Source organism: Pseudorasbora parva, chromosome 21 (genome assembly GCF_024679245.1).
Source record: "Pseudorasbora parva isolate DD20220531a chromosome 21, ASM2467924v1, whole genome shotgun sequence".
NCBI classification, from domain to species: domain Eukaryota; kingdom Metazoa; phylum Chordata; class Actinopteri; order Cypriniformes; family Gobionidae; genus Pseudorasbora; species Pseudorasbora parva.
The window spans coordinates 40,442,506-40,465,005 of record NC_090192.1 but is presented as its reverse complement, the minus strand read 5'-3'; the positions used below and the strand labels follow the sequence as shown (position 1 = coordinate 40,465,005).

General features: G+C 39.4%; 1 protein-coding gene across 3 annotated transcripts in view; it reads left to right on the top strand.

Annotated features, from left to right (window-relative positions):
• pald1a (phosphatase domain containing paladin 1a) overlaps positions 1 to 22,500 on the top strand; it is a 100,460-nt gene that overhangs the window by 11,772 nt on the left and 66,188 nt on the right. For all 3 annotated transcript variants that reach the window (XM_067430353.1, XM_067430355.1, XM_067430354.1), the window contains exons 2-8: positions 11,329 to 11,514; positions 11,671 to 11,776; positions 14,204 to 14,383; positions 15,430 to 15,591; positions 16,644 to 16,804; positions 16,902 to 16,977; positions 21,566 to 21,723. In XM_067430353.1, the coding sequence (XP_067286454.1) occupies positions 11,342 to 11,514; positions 11,671 to 11,776; positions 14,204 to 14,383; positions 15,430 to 15,591; positions 16,644 to 16,804; positions 16,902 to 16,977; positions 21,566 to 21,723 (1,016 nt within the window). In that variant the 5' untranslated portion in view covers positions 11,329 to 11,341. The remainder of the gene's footprint in view (positions 1 to 11,328; positions 11,515 to 11,670; positions 11,777 to 14,203; positions 14,384 to 15,429; positions 15,592 to 16,643; positions 16,805 to 16,901; positions 16,978 to 21,565; positions 21,724 to 22,500) is intronic.

Genomic DNA, 22,500 nt, shown 5'->3' with positions numbered 1-22,500 from the left:
TGGTTTGCATGTAAACGGGGAAAACTGGTTATTTCAATAAGCTGATATTTTGGAGTTATCACTTTACTGGTGTGCATGTAAACACACTCAGTATCAGACAGAGAGGGCCATTTCAGTTTTTCTCCTTCAAAAATCAGCATGATTAAAAGGTGATATGTTACTACTACAGTTTAATGAACTATAATTTAAGTACAACTACAAAATGTTGCAGAGTAATGTAATATATGAATAATAGCCTCAAGAACCTTTGTGACTAAAAGGGTTCTTTCTAGTCATTATAGAACCTTTTTAGCATAAAAGTTTCTTTGGAGTTGAGTAAAGAACCCCACACTGTAAAAAAAATTGTTGGTTTAACTTAAAAAAGTAAGTAACCTGGTTGCCTTAAAATGTTGTGTTTATCGAACTTAAAAATTTGAGTTGATACAATCATTTGTTGGATTATTGAAATTATATACAATTGAAATTTGTTCAATAAATAGAAAATCAAAATATTATTGTATCTGAACCACATAAAAATGTGATAAATCATGAAAATAGCACAATTTGGCTGCGTCATCAGAAATGAGAAACACGCAATTACCCAATATGCTTACAACATCTTTTAATAATATTTTAATAAAGGTTGTCAAATCTCCAAAAATGTTCATTGTATTAACTCAAAATTTTAATTTCAATTAACTCAAAATTTTAAGGCAACCAGGTTACTTTATTTTCGATTTTTTTTTTTTTTACAGTGTATAGTTCTATAAAGACCCCAATGAAGCCTTTAAGATTGTAGATGTAAAACCTCAATAAGCACCTCACTGATGCTGTCATGGTCAACCGAGTTTTGATAGAGATGCAACATTTATTACCCAATTGCTAAACTATTATTTGGAGGAGTATTGTACACTTCAGGTTTGTTCACTGTAAAAAAATATTTAAAAAATAACTTACCTGGTTGCCTTAATTTTGAGTTTATTGAAATCAAAATTTTGAGTTAACACAATGAACATTTTTGAGAATCTACAACCTTTATTCAAATATTATTAAAAGATTGTGTAAGCATATTGGGTAATTGTGTGTTTTATTTCTGATGACGCAGCCAAATAGTGCTATTTTCATGATTTATCACATTTTTATGTGGTTCGGGTACAGTAATATTTTGAGTTTCTATTTATTAAACAAATTTCCTTCATTGTATCAACTCAAATTTTTAATTTCAATAAACTCAAAATTTAAAGGCAACCAGGTTACTTTTTTTTTTTTTTTTTTTTTTTTTACAGTGTAGGGTATTTTGACATTTGTAAGAAAAAAAAAATAGAAAAGGGTCAATTTATAATGTTTTGTTTCATAAAGCAATTGATTTTCAATTATTCTTTCCTGGCACAGAGCACTTATTTTTTGAGAGTTTTTTTAAGTGAGAGAAGATCCTATTGTAATGTTTACTAATTTATTTTATAGTAAAAATACAATTTTGCTTTGAAGAAAAAGTGGATTTTTGTTTGTATATTTTGTCAATTATAGTTCTTAGAAAGAAAACCGGAATCGGCCTAGAAAATTGCAATCGGTGCATAGTTTTTGCACTCGAAACAATGCTGGACTAAAACCAACCCAAGATGGATTGAAAATGGACTAACCCAGCGATTGGGTTGTTTTAAGCACCATTTAACCCAACCGCTGGGTTAGTCCGTTTTTTCACCCCAACTTGGGTTGTTTTTAACGCAGCATTTTTTAGTGTGTGAAATACACTGAACATCCTCATTTCTGAGGGTACTGTAGTTCCCTGTTGAAGGGATTTTTATGTCTTAAGTCATGGTTTTGTAACTCTGACCCACACGTCGTTTGCAATAATGTGCCGCAGATTAAGGGTGTGTTCTGATTTGTAGATCCCTGTGAAGTGGATGATGGCCATTTAAAGGGATATTTCCCCTAAAAATGAGCATTCTGTAATTTTACCACACTGTGATGTTTTGTCTTGTATAAAGTAATGTAAAACATAATTTTTTTTAACAGTAATTTACTTTATTTTTTTCTCCATACGATACAATGGACGTTTAATTTGAATAAATTTAGTAATTTTGTTGTGGATTTTTATCTTAAAAAAAAAAAAAAATGTGTGTATATATATATATATATATATATATATATATATATATAAATATAAATAGGGCTGTATAGTTTTTATTAATTACAGGTCCTTCTCAAAAAATTAGCATATTGTGATAAAATTCATTATTTTCCATAATGTAATGATAAAAATTAAACTTTCATATATTTTAGATTCATTGCACACCAACTGAAATATTTCAGGTCTTTTATTGTTTTAATACTGATGATTTTGGCATACAGCTCATGAAAACCCCAAATTCCTATCTCAAAAAATGAGCATATCATGAAGCGGTTCTCTAAACGAGCTATTAACCTAATCATCTGAATCAACTAATTAACTCTAAACACCTGCAGAAGATTCCTGAGGCTTTTAAAAACTCCCAGCCTGGTTCATTACTCAAAACCGCAATCATGGGTAAGACTGCCGACCCGACTGCTGTCCAGAAGGCCATCATTGACACCCTCAAGCGAGAGGGGAAGACACAGAAAGACATTTCTGAACGAATAGGCTGTTCCCAGAGTGCTGTATCAACGCACCTCAGTGGGAAGTCTGTGGGAAGGAAAAAGTGTGGCAAAAAACACTGCACAACGAGAAGAGGTGAGCGGACCCTGAGGAAGATTGTGGAGAAGGACCGATTCCAGACCTTGGGGGACCTGCGGAAGCAGTGGACTGAGTCTGGAGGAGAAACATCCAGAGCCGCCGTGCACAGGCGTGAGCAGGAAATGGGCTACAGGTGCCGCATTCCCCAGCTCAAGACACTTTGGGCTACAGAGAAGCACTGGAGGAAGACTGGGGAGAAGGAAATGCCCAAATGCCTGAAGTCCAGTGTCAAGTCCCCACAGTCAGTGATGGTCTGGGGTGCCATGTCAGCTGCTGGTGTTGGTCCGCTGTGTTTTATCAAGGGCAGGGTCAATGCAGCTCGCTATCAGGAGATTTTGGAGGACTTCATGCTTCCAGTCGGGTCGGCAGTCTTACCCATGATTGCGGTTTTGAGTAATGAACCAGGCTGGGAGTTTTTAAAAGCCTCAGGAATCTTTTGCAGGTGTTTAGAGTTAATTAGTTGATTCAGATGATCAGGTTAATAGCTCGTTTAGAGAACCTTTTCGTCATATGCAAATTTTTTGAGATTTTGGGTTTTCATGAGCTGTATGCCAAAATCATCAGTATTAAAACAATAAAAGACCTGAAATATTTCAGTTGGTGTGCAATGAATCTAAAATATATGAAAGTTTAATTTTTATCATTACATTATGGAAAATAATGAACTTCATCACAGTATGCTAATTTTTTAAGGACATGTATTTCAGTTTTAGTGAAAGAAATGTTGCTTTGGCAGCAGTGTTTTTTTTTCTTTTTTAATTTAATTAATTAATAATTGTATAAATTATTTAAATAATTGGCTTCTTTATGGTTGTAGTGTTAATGTTAGTTGTAGTTAACTGTAATAACCCTGCACTTCCTGTGGAGGTGGGTGGCACCCCTGTGTGTGTGTGTCAGGGTGTGTGTGAGGTGTGTCACCTAAAACTGACTCTGTGGTCACAAACACACATGAATGACTCTTTCTCCTCGCATTAGCAGTATCATATGATACCACACTACTTCAAAAGAATAGCAGGGTATTGCTGGGATATCCTATTTCACATTCCCCAAATCCAGTGATATCCTGTAAGCGTAGTTTAAAGAAGTCTTAAGATGATTTCCATCTGCTTTAAATTTATCATAATCACAGTTTGCTGCAGTCACATGTTCCTTATGATTTCATCTGAGCCTCTTCTGGAGATTGAAAACTGTGATCGATACCGATAATTTATGTTGGAAAGCCGCTAACCGATATATAATTCAAAACGATCGGTTTGTGTGAGAAACCCAACAGTATTTATATGATTTTTTTTAGCTAGAATACGATCTATGTCGTACACCCGTTCAGGGGGATCTTTAAAAAGGTTTTCATGCGCTCCATCACGAGTACAATTCATGCCAACGGCCTATAATATAACAGTGTTTTTAGTCAAAACTCACACATTAAACACATTTAACTAACTTGATTCAGATGGATCACTCAAATCAGAAAGAATGGACAGGTTTATGATGACGGCAATGGACATGAGCGGGATGTTAAAGTTTAAGGGATTATTTGGGATGGTAAAATCGTGTTGTATGGTCGATGTCCTGAAGCTTGAGTACTCTTCTGCTACACACTCAGTATGTACTTTGTCTTCACAAAAAGAGAACATACTTTTAGGACGTAGTTAGGCGTGTAAGAAAATATTGATACACGTGAATATCGCGATATTATGTTTGGCGATACTGTATCGATTCTCAAAAACGCTGTATTGATATTTATATATTTATTTATTTACATCCGAGATTCGTGGCTTTGCGTACGGTTTAAAACACAAACTGTATAACACCCAACCACTAGATGGCAGTGTTATCTCAGAACGCATAACTGACGCGGAGCCGGAGAAGCGCAAGGTAAAAGTGCATCACTAGTGTTTACATTAGCAAACCCAGCTCTCAAGACGATAGCATTATTCCACTCCTGCAGTATACAGAAGTGTGGACTCATGTTGGCTTCAGCTAAAAAGAAGCCACTAAGGAAATCGACAAGAATCATTTTGTTTGCAAAATAGGCCAAGTTATAATCTAATACTCGGGAAACACATTGAAACCGAGAGCTCGCTTAACATCCTGACGTCACCCGCGCTGCTGAGAAGCGTTTTGATTGAATGTACAGCACGTTTTCCTCTCAGTAACAAAATAAACACACACCAAATAGTGATTAGTGATATAAATTATACTGTATTAATTAAATAAAATACTTTGTCTTGTGTTTTAGGCTTATGGTTGTGTTCTTTATACTTTTAAATTATAAAAAACAAAAACACACAAAAAAGAAATATCGCAATATATTGCAATATATCGTATCGTAACCCCTGTATCGTGATACGTATTGTATCACCAGAGTCTTGGCAATACACAGTCCTACTGTGTGTGAGTGACTGTGAGAGCAACTGTGTGTGTGTGTGTGTGTGTGTGTGTGTGTGTGTGTGTGTGAGTGTGGTGCACTAACTGTAAATATGATTTCCGTTCAATAGTTGTGTAAAGATCATCAAAAAATGAAATGGGTTAAATTCAGCCAGTTCAGTTGTGTGTGTGTGTGTGTGTGTGTGTGTGTGTGTGTGTGTGTGTGTGCATGTGTGAATAATGAATCTGACTGTGAACTGTGTGTATGGTCCTCATGTTCTCAGTGACCCGTCTGATCTAGCGGACAGGATTGAGAGGGCCTCAGTCTGTCTATCCCAGTGTTCCCAGTTCTTCCTGACACTGTATGTCATGTCTATTATTATTATTATTATTATTATTATTATATGTCATGTCTGATCCCTCTCAACATCTCTTAAGAATGAGGAGCGCTCTGCATCCTTCCTCTGATTCGCCGCTCGACCGCAGATGCTTCCTGCAGCTGCAGAGCACTTCCTGTCGGCTCGCAGACCCTTTGTGCGGATCGCTCCGGCCAGCTCGAGCTGCTCCAGTGGAATATCAATAGATGGCGAGTTGGGAAAGGGAATGCCCATCTGTGTGTGTGTGTGTGTGTCCTGCGCTCTTCCGGCTGTTTTCAGCGCCGCTCTACACTGGGGGATTTTATTTTCCCTGTGAATGGGCCGCAGTAATTGGGTTTCCTGAGGCGTTCTGTCAGTTTGAGAACTGGAGTTTGTTACCCAGTTTGATTCAGTGTGGAGATCAGTGGTTGTGTAGGAACCACTTCATTGTGTGCTGGTCGTACTAAAACACACACACACACACACACACACACACACACACACACACACACACACACACACACACACACACACACACACTTTAGTCATTTAGGAGGACATGAGTATGGATCTTCCTGAGATGTTTGTTCTATGGCTGTCGGTTTTTTTAAATATTAATACTTTTTTTTTTTTTTTTTGTTGCATTTATGCGTTTGGCAGACTTTTTTATCCAAAGCGACTTACATTGCATTCAAGGGACACATTTTTACATTATTGTCAGTTCTTGCTTTCCGTGGGAATCAAACCCATGACCTTGGCGTTGCTAGCACTACTGGTTAAGCTACAGGAAAGCTATTATATTACTTATGTATATGTATATATATGTATGTATGTATGTATGTATTTTATTTATTTATTTATTTATTTACTATGCACTTCATTTAAACTTGTTTTCTTAAAGCAGCACTAGGTAACTTTTCAACCTTCATAATATATATTTCAAGACTCTTGTGATGATAAATCGACTTACAATAGGTTGAATGACATGTCTGCCATAGCCTGACGGGGTCTGTATCGTTTTTAATCGTACTTTTAAACTTCGGGTTTCGGGTAGTAACCCGAGAACAAAAAGAACTACAAAATCCGACTGCTTTACGCAGGGCCGTTTCTAGCCTTTCTGGCACCCTAGGCGAGATTCATATGTTGCACCCCCAAACCAACCCCCCCCCCCCCCCCCCTTTTTTTTTTTTTTAAACTAGGCCTACAACTTATTAAGTAAATATGACTTCCTTATTTCATGGGCATATTGTACATGCATTAATCGAATAATGTAGCTTTGGTTTATTATCACTGAGATCACAGATGTTGGGGGGTTCGGGGGCATGCTCCCCCGAGAAAATTTTGATTTCTATGATCTACATGTGTGTATTTTAAGATGTTCTGAAAGCCTAAAATTGAAAGCCAAAAAATTAGATAACAATAGCTTGAAAACCATGTCACTCGGCGCCGCTGCGTATTGAAGAACACAGTGACACAAAGACTAAAAGACGGGACGTAGCCGAAGCCTCGCGCCAGTTTCATATGTTTTAAAGGTTAATCACATATTTTTTTAGGGGGGGCTGATGCATAAGTTCATAACTTAACAGCACTAAACAGCTATCTCTGATGTAAAAAAAATAAATTATTCAAATTAACTGCTATAATGTTCTGCACCTGAAATGAGCATGGCGTGTGGTCCTTCCAGTACTAATATTCAGTGTATTGTTTTTCTCAACGTTATGATAGAGCGACCAGCTTAGTAGAGAACAAGTAACCAAGTAGGCTAACATACCTGTATATTTCGCTTTCTTTTTATATATTTCCTCTTTTTTCTTTTTACAATACTGAGCCCCTGATGGCTTTGACCTTTTCATGATGATGAAACTAAAGCACGCTGTAACGAGTAGAAATATAGTGTGGCCCCTTTAAGAGTTGCGCGCGCTCCCTGCAAACGAAGTCTGCATTTTGTGTATGTGCGCACTGAGTTCCCATGTGTGGGGATTATTTTCTCTTTTCTGTTGCTAACAGTCAGTTATTTTGTTTTATTAAGTAATGCTGTGGACGGAAAGGGAGTTTGTGATGAGAGTTCAGCGGCGAATAAAGTCTGTTTGATGTTAATCGCCTCCGTGTTTGCATCCACTCCAGTTAAAAAAAATTCACTCTGACACAAGCGTTACAACGCCACGGATGACGATGTTCCCTGCCGCCCTCTACATGATCTCATTTCATTACAGTAGCGCCACTAACACCATGGTGACTTCACTCCAATAATCGCAACTAATCATAATGCCTTGAAATAGCAAAAGTACGAAATATTAATAATAAAATATATATGAAATAACTAAAAAATCTTGTTGGGGCGGGGGCTCACTGGCGCCCCCCAGCTGTTGGCGCCCTAGGCAACCGCCTAGTTTGCCTATGCCTAGAAACGGCACTGGCTTTACGGCATATACGTCACTTCCACCAACACACACACTTCCTTACATTCAGACGTGCGAGCCCAACTTTGTTCGTCGGATAATATAGTCATGTCCGAAGCAGCACAGACAAATAAGAAAGAAAAGGTTTTGTTGGAGGAAAGCAATAAGAGGAAACGAAAGAGTGATGTGATTAAAGACAGGACGAGGATCAACATGTGACCAGCGTTTGCTCGTCGGCGTGAGCTGAAGGAGGCGTGCGCGACCGATGCTGTCCTGCTTGTTATGGTGATTACCGACCACTCAAACATTGAACTGAAGTATCATATAGATTCTGTAAAACGCTAACCAATAGACTACTATAATGATGCTGGATTGTAAACGTGAGCATCGTGATTATTTGGCGTTTGAAAAAAATAAAACCCATGAAATTATATTCCTATGACATGCTGAGACATGCCACTGACTGTAACGTTACCTGGGATGAAGACATTTCCCACGCGACGCCAGAAGAACACCTGCATGTGAACTCCTCCTGCAGTGTTCAGGGGAACTGTTAGTGCTGCACCGACCCGCAGGACGCTTCTATGAAGTTATTTGGCCCGCACCGCACCACTGTATATATTTTTACAACCCGCCGCGCACCCGCGACCATTAAATAGACATACGGGGTCCGCGGGTTATGAGACGACCCGCGCATCACTAGTTCAGGGCTATCAGGGTTGTCATGTCAACAAATGCACACGCGATGGCATCCGCTGTTGTAGGAGGACAGAGCTTACGACAGTAGTTGAGGACATTATTTTTTCCCAACTGTAGAGGGACCCCGAGAGCAAAAGTAGCCAAGTGCGGCTTTAATATAAATTTTTATTATGTTATATATTTATTTACAGTGTGTGTGTATGTATATATATATATACTGTAAAAAATATCTAATATAAAAATATATTAATAAAACAAGTGTGTATATATATATATATATATATATATATATATATATATAATGTGCTAATATACATTATTATTAAGGGCTTGCCCCAATATAATATGAAATGTGTAAAAAAATAACAACAATGAATAATAAATAAACAGAATAATTTGTATATATATATGTATGTATAGGGCTGGGCGGTATATCGAGTTTGTACAATAAATCAATATATTTTTTAGAGCCGATATGGAATGAGGCAATACCATTTATATTGATATACAGTAGATTGATAGCAACGCATCTGAGATCTAGCGGAGTAAAGTTACTCAGAGTGAGCTGATGCAGGAGGACACTGCTCGTCCTCAACATGACACGTGCTTCATATTAAGGGCTTCAATATAACGGGATATAGTTAGATATAGTCACCCGTATGGTTTGAAGCAGCTCACCCTGTCAGACGCTCTGCTACTCGTCCTGAATACTCGCGTTTGAGATGTGGAGCTTTCCTCAGTGCATAACTTACATTTCACAGGCTTATTCTCCATCTCAAAACGTTAGGTAGTCCAGCAAATATGTCCATTTTGCTGTCCGGAGAGGACGAGCTTTCTAAAAGTGTTTTTTTTTTTTAAGCCTCAGACATGAGGCACTTGATCGTAATGGTTGCAGGTTTGACGCTGACCCAGAGACTGAGGAGTCACTAACACACCAGCGGCCTTTGACATTTAACCCCTGCTCTCTCCAACAGCACTGAGTGTGAAGACACACACACACACACACACACTCTCACTGCGGTGACCGTGTAAACAGGCAGATGGGGTCACGACGGCTTGTTTTTTAGAGAGAGGATGTTTGCCAGCAATCGTCTGGCAGGCTGTGGGTGTGTGTGTGTGTGTGTGTGTGTGTTCAGGGCAGGTGAGACGCTCATCTAGGGCACTTTTCTGCAGATTCTGGGTTATGATCCGCTCATGTCACCTTAAATCTGCCCCACTTACATAAGAGCTTCATCCGGTGAGCGTGAAACACCAATCGTTTCATTTATACCCGGGGACTAAAATAAGAGCGCGCAGGAATCACTTGTTAGACACGTCTGTGTGTCTGTGTGAGTGTTTGAGTGTGTGAGTGTGTGAGTGTGTGAGTCTGTGTCTGTCTGTGTCTGTCTGTGTCTGTCTGTGTCTGTCTGTGTCTGTCTGTGTCTGTCTGTGTCTGTCTGTGTCTGTGAGTGTGTGAGTCTGTGTCTGTCTGTGTGTGAGTGTGTGAGTCTGTGTGTGAGTCTGTGTGTGAGTCTGTGTGTGAGTCTGTGTGTGAGTCTGTGTGTGAGTACGTCTGTATAAGAGTCTGTGTGAGAGTCTCTGTGTGTCAGAGTGTGTGTGTGTCAGAGTGTGTGTGTGTCAGAGTGTGTGTGTGTCAGAGTGTGTGTGTGTCAGAGTGTGTGTGTGTGTCAGAGTGTGTGTGTGTCAGAGTGTGAGAGTCTGTGTGTGTGTGTGTGAGAGTGTGTGTGTGAGAGTCTGTGTCTGTGTGTGAGAGTCTGTGTCTGTGTGTGTGAGTCTGTGTGAGAGTCTCTCTGTGTGTGTGTGTGTGTGTGTCTGTGTGTGAGTCTATGTGAGAGTCTCTGTGTGTGTGTGTGTGTGTCTGTGTGTGAGTCTGTGTGTGTGTGGGAGAGCAAGCGAGCATGTGACCTTTGATGACATTTAACCCCTGCTCTCTCTCACAGCACTGAAGTAAACTGTTGAGCGTGTGTGCGACTTTATTTGATTAAAAGTAATGTTGTGAAATTGGAAATATTTGTTCTTTTACTGTAATGAACAGTATTTTAAAATGTAATCAAAGCTGAGTTTTCTCAGGATTCTCTGATGAACAGAAAGTTCAGCGTTTACTTAAAATAGATTTCTTCTGTACTGTCAGCTTTAGTGTGTAAAGTGTTCTGATGCTGATCGCTGGCCTGTAACCAAGATCTTTCCGGAACATGCCCGTAGTGAGGCGTGTGTGTGTAGGCATGTTTTTGTGACATATGAGGACATTACCCATGGCCCCACTTTTCAAAAGGCTTATAAATCACACAGGAGGAGATTTTTTGAGAAAGTAAAAATGCAGAATGTTTCCTGTGATGGGTAGGTTTAGGGGCAGTGTGTGTGTGTGTGTGATGGGTAGGTTTAGGGGCAGGGGCAGTGTAAGGGGATAGAAAATACGGTTTGTACAGTATAAAAACCATTACACCTATGGATTGTCCCCACATTTCTCAAAAACAAATGTGTGTGTGTGTGTGTTTGAGACGGGCCTGATTCACACCAAACACAGCAGATCCTCTTAGATTTAAACTGATTTACTGCGTTCGCTCCTAATTTAATCAGGTTAGGATGCAAAACAAGGTTTCTGTGCTGAATGTGTGTGTGTGTGTGTGTGTGTGTGTGTGTGTGTGTGTGTGTGTCCTCTCGGGATGAGAAAGGATGACGCTTTCATCTCCCGTGGTGTTTTTATGGCTCTTATGTCCTGTAGTATTTGCTGTTGATACTGATCAGAGTCTGTTAGATGATTCTTGTATTGTTTTGTCTTTCATGTGAAATGTGTGTGTGTGTGTGTGATTGACAGCTGCCAGTGGAGTATGGGTACAACTGCCAGCGCTGCTCCCCAGCCCACACTGCATGAGAGTTTCCACGGCAACGGGATGACGGACAGCAGGCGGTCGCCGAGCAACGCCTCCTTCCAGAGGCTCAGCATCCACAACAACAAGGCCAAATCCATCATCACTAATAAAGTGGCTCCGGTGGTCATCACGTACGTCCAGCATCATCTGAGCTCCTGCAGAGTGTGTGCAGCCGGATATACTCCCTCTAATTGAGTGTGTGTGTGTGTGTGTGTGTGTGTGTGTGTGTGTGTGTGTGTGTGTGTGTGTGTGTGTGTGTGTGTGTGTGTGTTTGTGTGTGTTTACAGGTATAACTGCAGGCAGGAGTTTCAGATCCATGATGATCATGTTCTCCGTACAAACTATAAAGTCGGGAGGATCTCGGACAACATGCCTGAGCACCATCTGGTCCAGGTGAGCCGGACTGCATCTCTCTCAAAATTAAACTCACACATTTAGACATTTTTAGACATTTTTATTCTAGTAGTTATTTTTGATATGTTTTTAATGACAATTAACCACACTGTAAAAATTTTTTTGTTGGTTTAACTTTAAAAAGTAAGTAACCTGGTTGCCTTAATTTTGAGTTTATTTAAATAAAAAATTTCGGTTGATACAATGAAGGAAATTGGGTTAATAAATAAATAACTCAAAATATGATTGTCTGAACCACATAAAAAATATGATAAATCATGAAAATAGCACGTTTCACTGCGTCATCACAATATAATACTATTTGAATAAAGGTTGTCGATTCTCAATTTTTTTATTGTATTAACTCAAATTTTTAATTTCAATAAACTCAATTTTAAGGCTACCAGGTAACTTATTTTTTAAATATTTTTTTACAGTGCACATTTCCCCTTCGTATTCTCATTACTGTAGGTTTATTATAATCAGGTTTATTAACTTTATAAACTCAAAACCATAACAAAAATTGTAACTTAAAATAAAATTTGTTTAACCACTTTGGGTCCAAATTTGCATACGTCATAATTTTTTGAAATATGCTGCAGCGCTGAAATGGTATAATAGTCACATTCATGAATGATGTGTGTGTGTGTGTGTGTGTGTGTGTGTGTGTATATACAGGCTTTCTGAAGTCAACCTTATTTATTAAGGTTACATGGATCAAAAACAACAAAAGCAATAATAACCAGGCCTATTTTGTAAGCGTTGAGCCCTATTATATTATATTATATTATATTATATTATATTATATTATATTATATTATATATTATATTATATTATATTATAAAATATTATATTATATTATATTATATTTATTTATTATATTATATGAATTATATTTATATTAATTGTATTATATTTATTAATTATACTAAATTATATTATATTATATATTATATTATATTATATTATATTATATTATATTATATTATATTATATTATATTATATTATATTATATTATATTTATTAATTATATTATATATTATATTATATTATATTAATTATATTATATTTATTAATTATATTATATGAATTATATTTATATTAATTGTATAATATTTATTAATTATACTATATTATATTATATTTATTAATTATATATAATATAATATAATATAATATAATATAATATTATATTATATTAATTGCATTACATTATATTGTATTATATTTTATATTAATTGTATTATATATTATATTTATTAATTATATTATATTTATATTAATTGTATTATATTTATTAATTATACTACATTATATTATATTATTAAAATTAATTTTATTATATTTATTATATTATACTATATTATATTTTTATGTTATGTTATATTATATTATATTATTAATTATATTATATTATTATAATGGAATATTTTCTGGAATACAGTGTGAGAATCAGGTTGTAAGAGTTGCCTAATAGTCGTTATATTTTGCTCCTGCTGTGTGTGTGTGTGTGTGTGTGTGTGTGTGTTGATCATGCCTGAGCTGCTTGTGTCCGTCTCTGTGATTAATTAGTGCCCCGCTGCTGCGCCCCATGTCGTTAGCGTCCCGCAGACGTTTGCACCTCTCGCCGAGGCTTTGAAGGCTGAAGGCGAACGCACTCGTTAGTTTCTGTTTGCTGACGAGCCTGTGATGAGTTTCGCTGCAGATCAACAGCAAACACACACCGGCCTTTGTTCCACTAACGTCTCTATTCTCCTCCTTCAGTGCCGGCGGCTCGTTTCTACTTCATCAAGCAGTAATTAGTCATTTAGCAGATCCTGCTATTAATGCAGCGGCTTTTCTGTCATGCTGGAAAAATCTGTATGAAAGCTTCTCGCACTTTATTTCTTTATCATTTTTTATTTCTGTTGGTTACTCTTTTTGTTATTTGTTTAGTTTTCATTAAAAACATTTCTTAGTAATTGTAAGTGTTTTTGTATAACATATGACATTTGGATATTTGACCAAATGTTTACTGCACACTTAGACACACTGAGACATACTGAGTGTCAGGATCCCAAAACTGACCCATTCTTCTGCTGAAGCTTCACGTCTTATTGCCTGTGTCCACTTTTGTCTCCTTAAATGCTCGTTTTTTTTTTTGAATGGACAGCTTATAAAAACGTAGTTCTGTGTTTTTTAGCTTATGTGCTGCACACCTTGTCACATATCAGCTTTTAGACATTGTTCTGTTGTTTGTAATAAGTCCAAAATGACAAGGAGGCGGCCTCACGCAATACAAACTCAATGGAGAGCGTTGGATTGTTTCCCCCTGGTGTGGGCGTGGCCTAAATACGCTCTATCTCTATGAAATGAGTTTTAAAGAAGACAAAGTGTGCCGAACAGGTTTGAATGCTGTGTAATATTTCGCTTCTGTTCCTCTCAGGGTTCCTACTTTATGGTGCAGGATGTGTTCTCCAAAGCGGACGTCTTAAACACCGGCGGCTCATATGGAGCGCCGAACTTCCGGCAGAGCAAAGGCGGATTCCCACTGTATGGCATGGGCCAGCCCAGCCTGAGTGGCTTCAAACAGGTCCTGCAGAGACTGCAGGCGCAAGGCCATCAGGTCTGTGTGTGTGTGTGTGTGTGTGGGCATGTTTTTGTGACATATGAGGACACAAATGTGTATAATGCCATGGGTATGACACAGGTATTACAGGAGAGGGTGAAATATGAGGACATTACCCATGGCCCCACTTTTCAAAAGGCTTATAAATCACACAGGAGGAGTTTTTATGAGAAAGTAAAAATGCAGAATGTTTCCTGTGATGGGTAGGATTAGGGGCTGTGTGTGTGTGTGTGTGTGTGTGTGTGTGTGTGTGATGGTAGGGGCAGTGTGTGTGTGTGTGATGGTAGGTTCAGGGGTAGGGACAGTGTGTGTGTGTGTGTGTGTGATGGTAGGGGCAGTGTGTGTGTGATGGGTAGGTTTAGGGGCAGTGTGTGTGTGTGTGTGTGATGGTAGGGGCAGTGTGTGTGTGTGTGATGGTAGGTTCAGGGGTAGGAGCAGAGTGTGTGTGTGAGATAGGTAGGTTGAGGGGTAGGGGCAGTGTGTGTGTGTGTGTGTCATGGTAGGGGCAGGGGTAGGGGCAGTGTGTGTGTGTGTCATGGTAGGTTCAGAGGTAGGGGCTGTGTGTGTGTGTGAGAGAGATGGGTAGGTTTAGGGGTAGGGGCTGGGTGTGTGTGTGTGATGGGTAGGTTCAGAGGTAGGGGCTGTGTGTGTGTGTGTGTAAGAGAGAGATGGGTAGGTTTAGGGGCAGGGGCAGTGTGTGTGTGTGATGGGTAGGTTCAGAGGTAGGGGCTGTGTGTGTGTGTGTGTGTGTGTGTGTGTTTGTGTGATGGGTAGGTTTAGGGGTAGGGGCTGGGTGTGTATGTGTGTGTGTCCAGATCTCCAGCTGATCCCTGTTGACCTTCCATTAAGTGAAAGCGATGTGTAAATAACTGTGGTGAGAAGGTGTTTGTCCAGTCATTTGTTGGAGATTAAGCGTGTTGTTGATTGGCTCGATTGTTCAGCTAAACCCACTGCTGATTAAATGAAACTTGTGTGGATGAAATGTGCACAGTTTTTTTTTGGTGTGTGTGTACGCTGAGCTTTCCGTCTGTGCCTCTGAGCAGGAGGTGGTTTTCTTCTGCCTGCGTGAGGAGCCGGTGGTGTTTCTGAGGATGGATGGAGACTTCCTGCCCTACACGCCCCGCAGGAAGGAGAACCTGCACGAAAACCTGCACGGCCTGGGCCGGCTCTCCTCCGAGAGTCTGGAGCTCAGCATCAGGAGAGAGGTCAGAGGTTCATTCTCAGAAAATACAAATAACTACAGCGACCAAGAGAAATTCATTTTGAAATGTCCTGAGATCATTTAAGATGATGATGGTGAGGATGATGATGAATGATTATTTTTATCATTATTATTATTATTATTATTATTATTATTATTATTATTATATACTATTTATTAATACTAATACTACTTCTACTACTAATACTACTACTACTAAATATGACAATATATATATTTTCTTTGAATTAATATAATAATAATAATAATCTTATATAAATCTTTGAATTAATATACTACTACTACTACTACAGTACTACTACTACTAATAAATATTATTATTATTATTATTATTATTATTATTATTATTATAAAAAAGTGACATACTGTTTAGTAATGATAATTTTTTAATAATGTTTTCTGAATTCAGGATGAATTATAATTATATTAATTAAGTATAATTATTATTATTATTATTATTAAAGCAGTGATTTGTTTTTATCATTAGTAGTAGGAGTAGTAGTAGTAGTAGTAGTATAAAAGCAGTGAATTATACTATTTAACAAGACGACAATAATAAAAAGAAGAATTGTAAAATTATTTTATTATATTTTTTGATTTTAGGAAAAGTTATAATTATTTAAATGTCTATTATAATTATTAAAGTAGTTCATTATAATATTTAATAATAATAGCAACAATAATAATGATAATTATAATAATAATATTAATAATAAATATTATTATTATTATTATAATAATAAATTACAACAACATTTTTTGCTCATATTTATGACACATTTATAGCAAAATCAGTCAAGTCAAAAGTTTGAAAAACATGTTTTGTTGTTATTTGACATATAAACATAAAACATGAAAGTTAAGTCATAAAAACAAAACCAGCACGAACAGAACAATTGCTCGTCTAAGATCTTTGAATGTCTAACAATGCTTGTACGTGTGCTTTATGCTCTCCTGTCCTTCTAATAACTCATTCCCGTAATGTCCATGTGCCGATCCGAGGGAAGCTCAGCTGAAGATGTTTTGTGCTTTCAGCTTCACGACTTCGCCAAACTGAACGACAACATGTTCTACGTGTACAACGACATCGAGCTCTTTAAAGGAGAGCCGCAGAAGATCTGCATCAGCTGTGAGGAAGACATTCACGTCACCGAGGAGGTGTATAAGAGGCCGCGCTTCACCATGCCCGCGTACAGGTATCACACACTCCATCTTCATCTTCACATGTGCTCCAATGCTCATGACAGCAGTGTGTGTGTCTCTGTGTGTGTGTCTCTGTGTGTGTTTGCTCAGGTATTACCGTTTGCCTCTGCCGATGGAGGGCGCGCCGCTGGAGGACGAGTTTGATGCGTTCGTCAGCGCCCTCCGGGTGAGAGATTCTCTACACACGCACACACACACACACACACACACACACACACACACACACATACACACACACACACATACACACACACACACACACACACACACAAACTGCCGCTAAACATACCCATCACAGGAAACATTCTGCATTTTTTACTTTCTAAAAAAAACTCATCCTGTATGAAACATCAGCCTTTTGAAAAGTGTAATACCTCTCCTTGTAATACCTTTGTCATGTCCATGTCATTTATACACATTTTTGTCCTCATGTGTCACAAAAATGCCCCCCCCCCCCCCCCCCACACACACACACACACATTTGTTTTTGTAAAATGTGGGGACCTTCCATAGGCATTTTATACCGTACAAATCGTATTTTCTATCCCCCTACACTGCTCCTGCTCCTAAACCTACACACACACACACACACACACACACACACACACACACACACACACACACACACACACACACACACACACACACACACACTGCCCCTAACCCTACCCATCACAGGAAACATTCTGCATTTTTACTTTCTCATAAAAACTCCTCCTGTGTGATTTATAAGCCTTTTGTAAAGTGGGGCCATGGGTAATGTCCTCATATTTCACCCTCTCCTGTAATACCTGTGTCATACCCATGGCATTATACACATTTGTGTCCTCATATGTCACAAAAACATGCCCCCACACACACGCGCGCGCGTTTGTTTTTGTGAAATGTGGGGACATTCCATAGACGTAATGGTTTTTATACTGTACAAACCGCATTTTCTATCCCCTTACACTGCCCCTAAACCTACCCATCACACCACACACACACACACACACACAGCCCCTAAACCTACCCATCACAGGAAACATTCTGACCTTTCTAATAATGGAGATCTGCTCTAAATCAGTGTATTGGTCAGCTGATGTCATGTGACGCGCATAAAGGCTCTGTCTGTGCTTCAGTGGAATTGTTTTCTTGTGATGCAGTCGGTTAATTTCTCGCCAATTCAGCGACTGATGTGATTAAATCTCCTGAAGATGTTTAACATCGAAGACACTGGAATCTAAACACACGTCAGTGCGTCTGAGCTGGGATATATAACGTGTTTAGATGGAAGTAAATGAGTTAGTGGAGTCTGTAGATCATCAGAAAGGCTGAAGACAAATATGAAACATTGGTATGTTATACGTTCTACCATTGGTAAATTGCTGCGAGTGTGTCTGTTGTGGTGTTTTTGTCTGGTTAGAGCTCAGTTTGTGTGTTTGCACCAGTCATGTGTCTGATGAATGACACTTCCTTCACGTGTTTCTTGTTTCTCTGGTTTAATAAGACGGAAGCTGAAGCCACAAATTTGACGAGTTGAAAGATTAGAAAGTAAAATGGCCACATGAAACCACAGGCTGAGTGTGTTGAAATAACTCGGACTTGGATCTGACTACTTATGCCCTTGATGTTGTTTTTAGCTCTTCTAGAGCAGGTTTTCCTGCTTGAATGTTGATTATTTCCTCATATTCTCCATTGTTGCGGCTCCTCTATTCCCAGTCTGTCAGTAACTCTGTTTAGTTCCTGTCTCTATGAAGCCCCGCCTTCTAAAACTATGCTCTGATTGGTTGGCTGGAGCAGTGTGTTGTGATTGGTGTTTGGAAAATGTCCCGCCCCTTACCATAACCGCCAGTTTCAACAGACTACTAACACAACCAGGCCCGCCCCTTTATTCTGCGTATTAATTATTATAATGAGAAATATTGTGGCATGTTGGTTCCCGGAAGAAACTCAAGACTACAACGTAGGTGTTTCAGGAGTCTTAAGCCCCTTTCACACTGCACGTCTGACCCGCAATATTCCCGGAGCATTGCCGGGTCACCTTCTGTCTGAAAGCAACCACGTCCCGGCATTGATTACCGAATTGAACCCGGGTCGGGGACCTAGTAATATTGCGGGGTTTGATCCGGGACGAGTGCTGTGTGAACAAAAGCCGAAACTAATGCCGCAACGTGTGCGTAGTTATCGTGCGACTCCTAGAGCTTGTTTCTTCAATAACACAACCCTGCAGTGCCAGAAGAGCTCGTCGGTGTTTTAAACGCAGAGAGTGTTCGTATACAAAAGAAACTAAAATTAAACAAGCAGAAATGAGCGCAAACTGGACACAAGTCGAGACCACGGAGCTCCTTACTATCCGCGCTGAAGCGGAGATCGCTCGCCGTTATACGTCACATCCGGATGTCACATGTCAACTCGACCCGGGAGCGTTACGGGTTGTTACAAATGCTGGGTCGCATTATCCGTGTATTTGCCGGAATTGCAGTGGGAAAGGGGCTATACTGACACGGATAGACACACACACACCTAAAGAAAGATGATGGAAAAAGCTGAATATTGTGTGATATGATGCTTTCTGCCCATGTGTATTCCCAAAATGCTTTTAAAAAACGAGCTGTTTTGATGCATTTGTCTGCAGCTCGTGGGCAGCGAGGAGTCATTCATCTAAACTCTCGCTTCTCGTGAACATGTCCGCTCGCTATTTAAAGCTCCTCGACAAACCTCAGGGCTCAAGCTGTTATTTTAGCCCTGCCAATAGGATGATACACAGGAAGCAGCTTTATAAAAGAAAGAGGCCACTTCCTGCCTCACTCCAAGGCTGTTCGTTCTCCAGGGCTGCCAAAGGTGACCAGATCCGTGGAGGAGATCCTAACTCCATAGTTACTCCATATTAATGCTCTTTTGTAAACAGAAACATACATTTTATTGCATTTCCAAAGTATAGATATACTATATTGCCGTTAGTATTGGGCCGCCCCTCTAAATCACAGAGTTCAGGTGTTCAATCTCTTCATGGCCACAGGTGTATAACTCCAGCTCTCGGCCTGCAGACGCTTCTACACACATTAGTGAAAGAATGGGTCGCTCTCAGGAGCTCAGTGAACTCAAGCGTGGGGCCGTGATAGGCTGACACCTGTGCAATAAGTCCATTCCTGACATTTCCTCACTACTAAATATTCCACGCTCAACTGTTAGTGGGATTAGAACAAAGTGGAAGCCATTGGGAACAACAGCAACTCAGCCACAAAGTGTTCAATCCCAGAGCGGGGTCAGCGCATGCTGAGGGTCACAGTGTGCAGAACTCACCAACTTTCTGCAGAGTCAACAGCTCCAGACCTCCAGACTTCTGTGGCCCTCAGAGGAGCTCAAGAACAGCGTAGAGAGCTTCATGGAATGGGTTTCCATGGCCGAGCAGCTCATCCAAGCCTTACATCACCAAGAGCAATGCAGAGCGTGGGATGCAGTGGAGTAAAGCAGCCGCCACTGGACTCTAGAGCAGTGAGACGTGTTCTCTGAGCGACCAATCACGCTTCAGTCTGACAATCCCATGGACGAGTCTGGGCGGTTGCCTGGAGAACGGGACTTACCTGACTGCATTGTGCCAAGTGTAAAGTTAGCTGGAGGGGGGATTATGGTGTGGGGTTGTTTTTCAGGGGTTGGCCCCTTAGTTCCAGTGAAAGGAACTCTTGATGCTTCACAAAGACATTTTGGACAATTTCATGCTCCCAACTTTGTGGGATCAGTTTGGGGACGGCCCCTTCCTGTCCCAACATGACTGCGCTCCAGTGCACAAAGCGTCGGTCCATAAAGACATGGATGAGGAGTTTGGTGTGGAGGAACTGGACTGGCCTGCACAGAGTCCTGAGCTCAACCCGATAGAACAGCTTTGGGATGAATTAGAGCGGAGACTGAGAGCCAGGCCTTCTCGTCCAACATCAGTGCCTGACCTCACAAATGAGCTTCTAGAAGAATGGGCAAAAATCCCCATAAACACACTCCTAAACCTTGAGGAAAGCCTTCCCAGAAGAGCTGGAGCTGTTAGAGCTGCAAAGGGTGGGCAGACTGACGAGAGGAGAGCATGTGTGGAAAGCCCTTATATGGAGATGGTTTGGGTGGAAAACCCTTATTGGGAGATGTGTGGGTGTGTTTTATGCAAATGACAAACCTTGTGCACGCGGACGCTCATTTAGAATACTCCAAATTCATTAACATCAGAACGAGGTTAAGAACATTCATTTGCGTACAAATGTTTTATGAATCAGGCAAAGATTTTTCGTGAGTAGTTCTCCTGTGCGTACAAATAAGAAAGAGTCTGCGCAAAGACCTCGATTGGACAGACCTATAACCAATCAGAGCAGCGGAGCGACGCATAACGTCAAATGTCAACAGAACTCAACTGCACTGTGTTGCCAAGTCTGTGGTTTTCACGCCGGTTGAAGCAACCTCAATTATGGGATATATAGACCCAGGAATGCAAATTTTAGCAGGCAACCTTACCAAAATAACCCACATTTTACCCCCCAAACGCCATTTTTTTCCGGAGCAATTTTGATTATTTTTGATGCATTCAATGCCCATATTAAAATGGTCTTGAAAACTGCTTTTCCCCCCACTTAGGAATATTGCCAGACTTAGACCTTCTCTCTCCTTTGCCTGATGCAAAAGTCTTCTTCACACCTTTATTGCATCTAGGCTTGATTATTGCAATGCACATTACTCCTTATTAATCCAATAATTAAGAAAACTTCAATACAACGGCAATCTTTTTCTGTCAGGAGAATCCGTCTCTGTCCTTGAGTCGTGACTCGTCTCAGCCGCTTCCAGCCCTGTTGTTCAGCTGTCAGGTGGGCGTCGGCCGCACAAATTTGGGATTAATCCTGGGATCACTAGTGATGATGCACCTGACCCGAGCGGCACAGGAGCCTACAGCACCGTAAGACCCAAAAAACACACAATACTCATATATACTGTCCAAACACACTTGCGTAATACTCGTATACACTCCTTCAGTAGTTTAGGGGTTGGTACAATTTTGTTTTTGAGTCTCTTCTGCTCACCAAGGCTGCAATTATTTGATAAAAAATACTGTAAAAAATGTGAAATATTAATTTTTTTATATAGTAACGTGTAATTTATTCCTGTGATCAAAGCTGAATTGATCAGCATTGCTCCAGTCTTCAGTGTCACATGATCCTTCACTACACTGCAAAAAATGCTCTTCTTATTTAGTATTTTTTTATTGTTTCCAATCCAAATATCTAAAAATGCTTAAATCAAGATGCATTTACTAGATAAGTTAAATAGCATTAAAAAAGGAAATATTATATGTTTTCTTGTTTTCTGGGGAAAAAAATATTTTTTAATAACTTAATACAGGCAAAATGATCTGCCAATGGGGTGAGAAAAATAATCTTATTTCTGATTGGGACGAAAACGAGAAACAAGATTATTTTTCTCACCCCATTGGCAGATCATTTGGCCCGTTTTAAGCAAAAAAACTCTTCATTTTCACAGAATTGTTTGATATTTAGACTAGAAACAAGACAAAATGACTAAACGAGGAGCCTTCTTTGCAGTGTAATCATTCTCATATGAGGATTTGATGATCAGCACACATTTAAGATTATTATCATTGTTGAAAACAGCTCATATTTTTGTGGAAACCGTGATTTATTTTAAGTTTGATTGAATAGAAAGAATATAATTAATT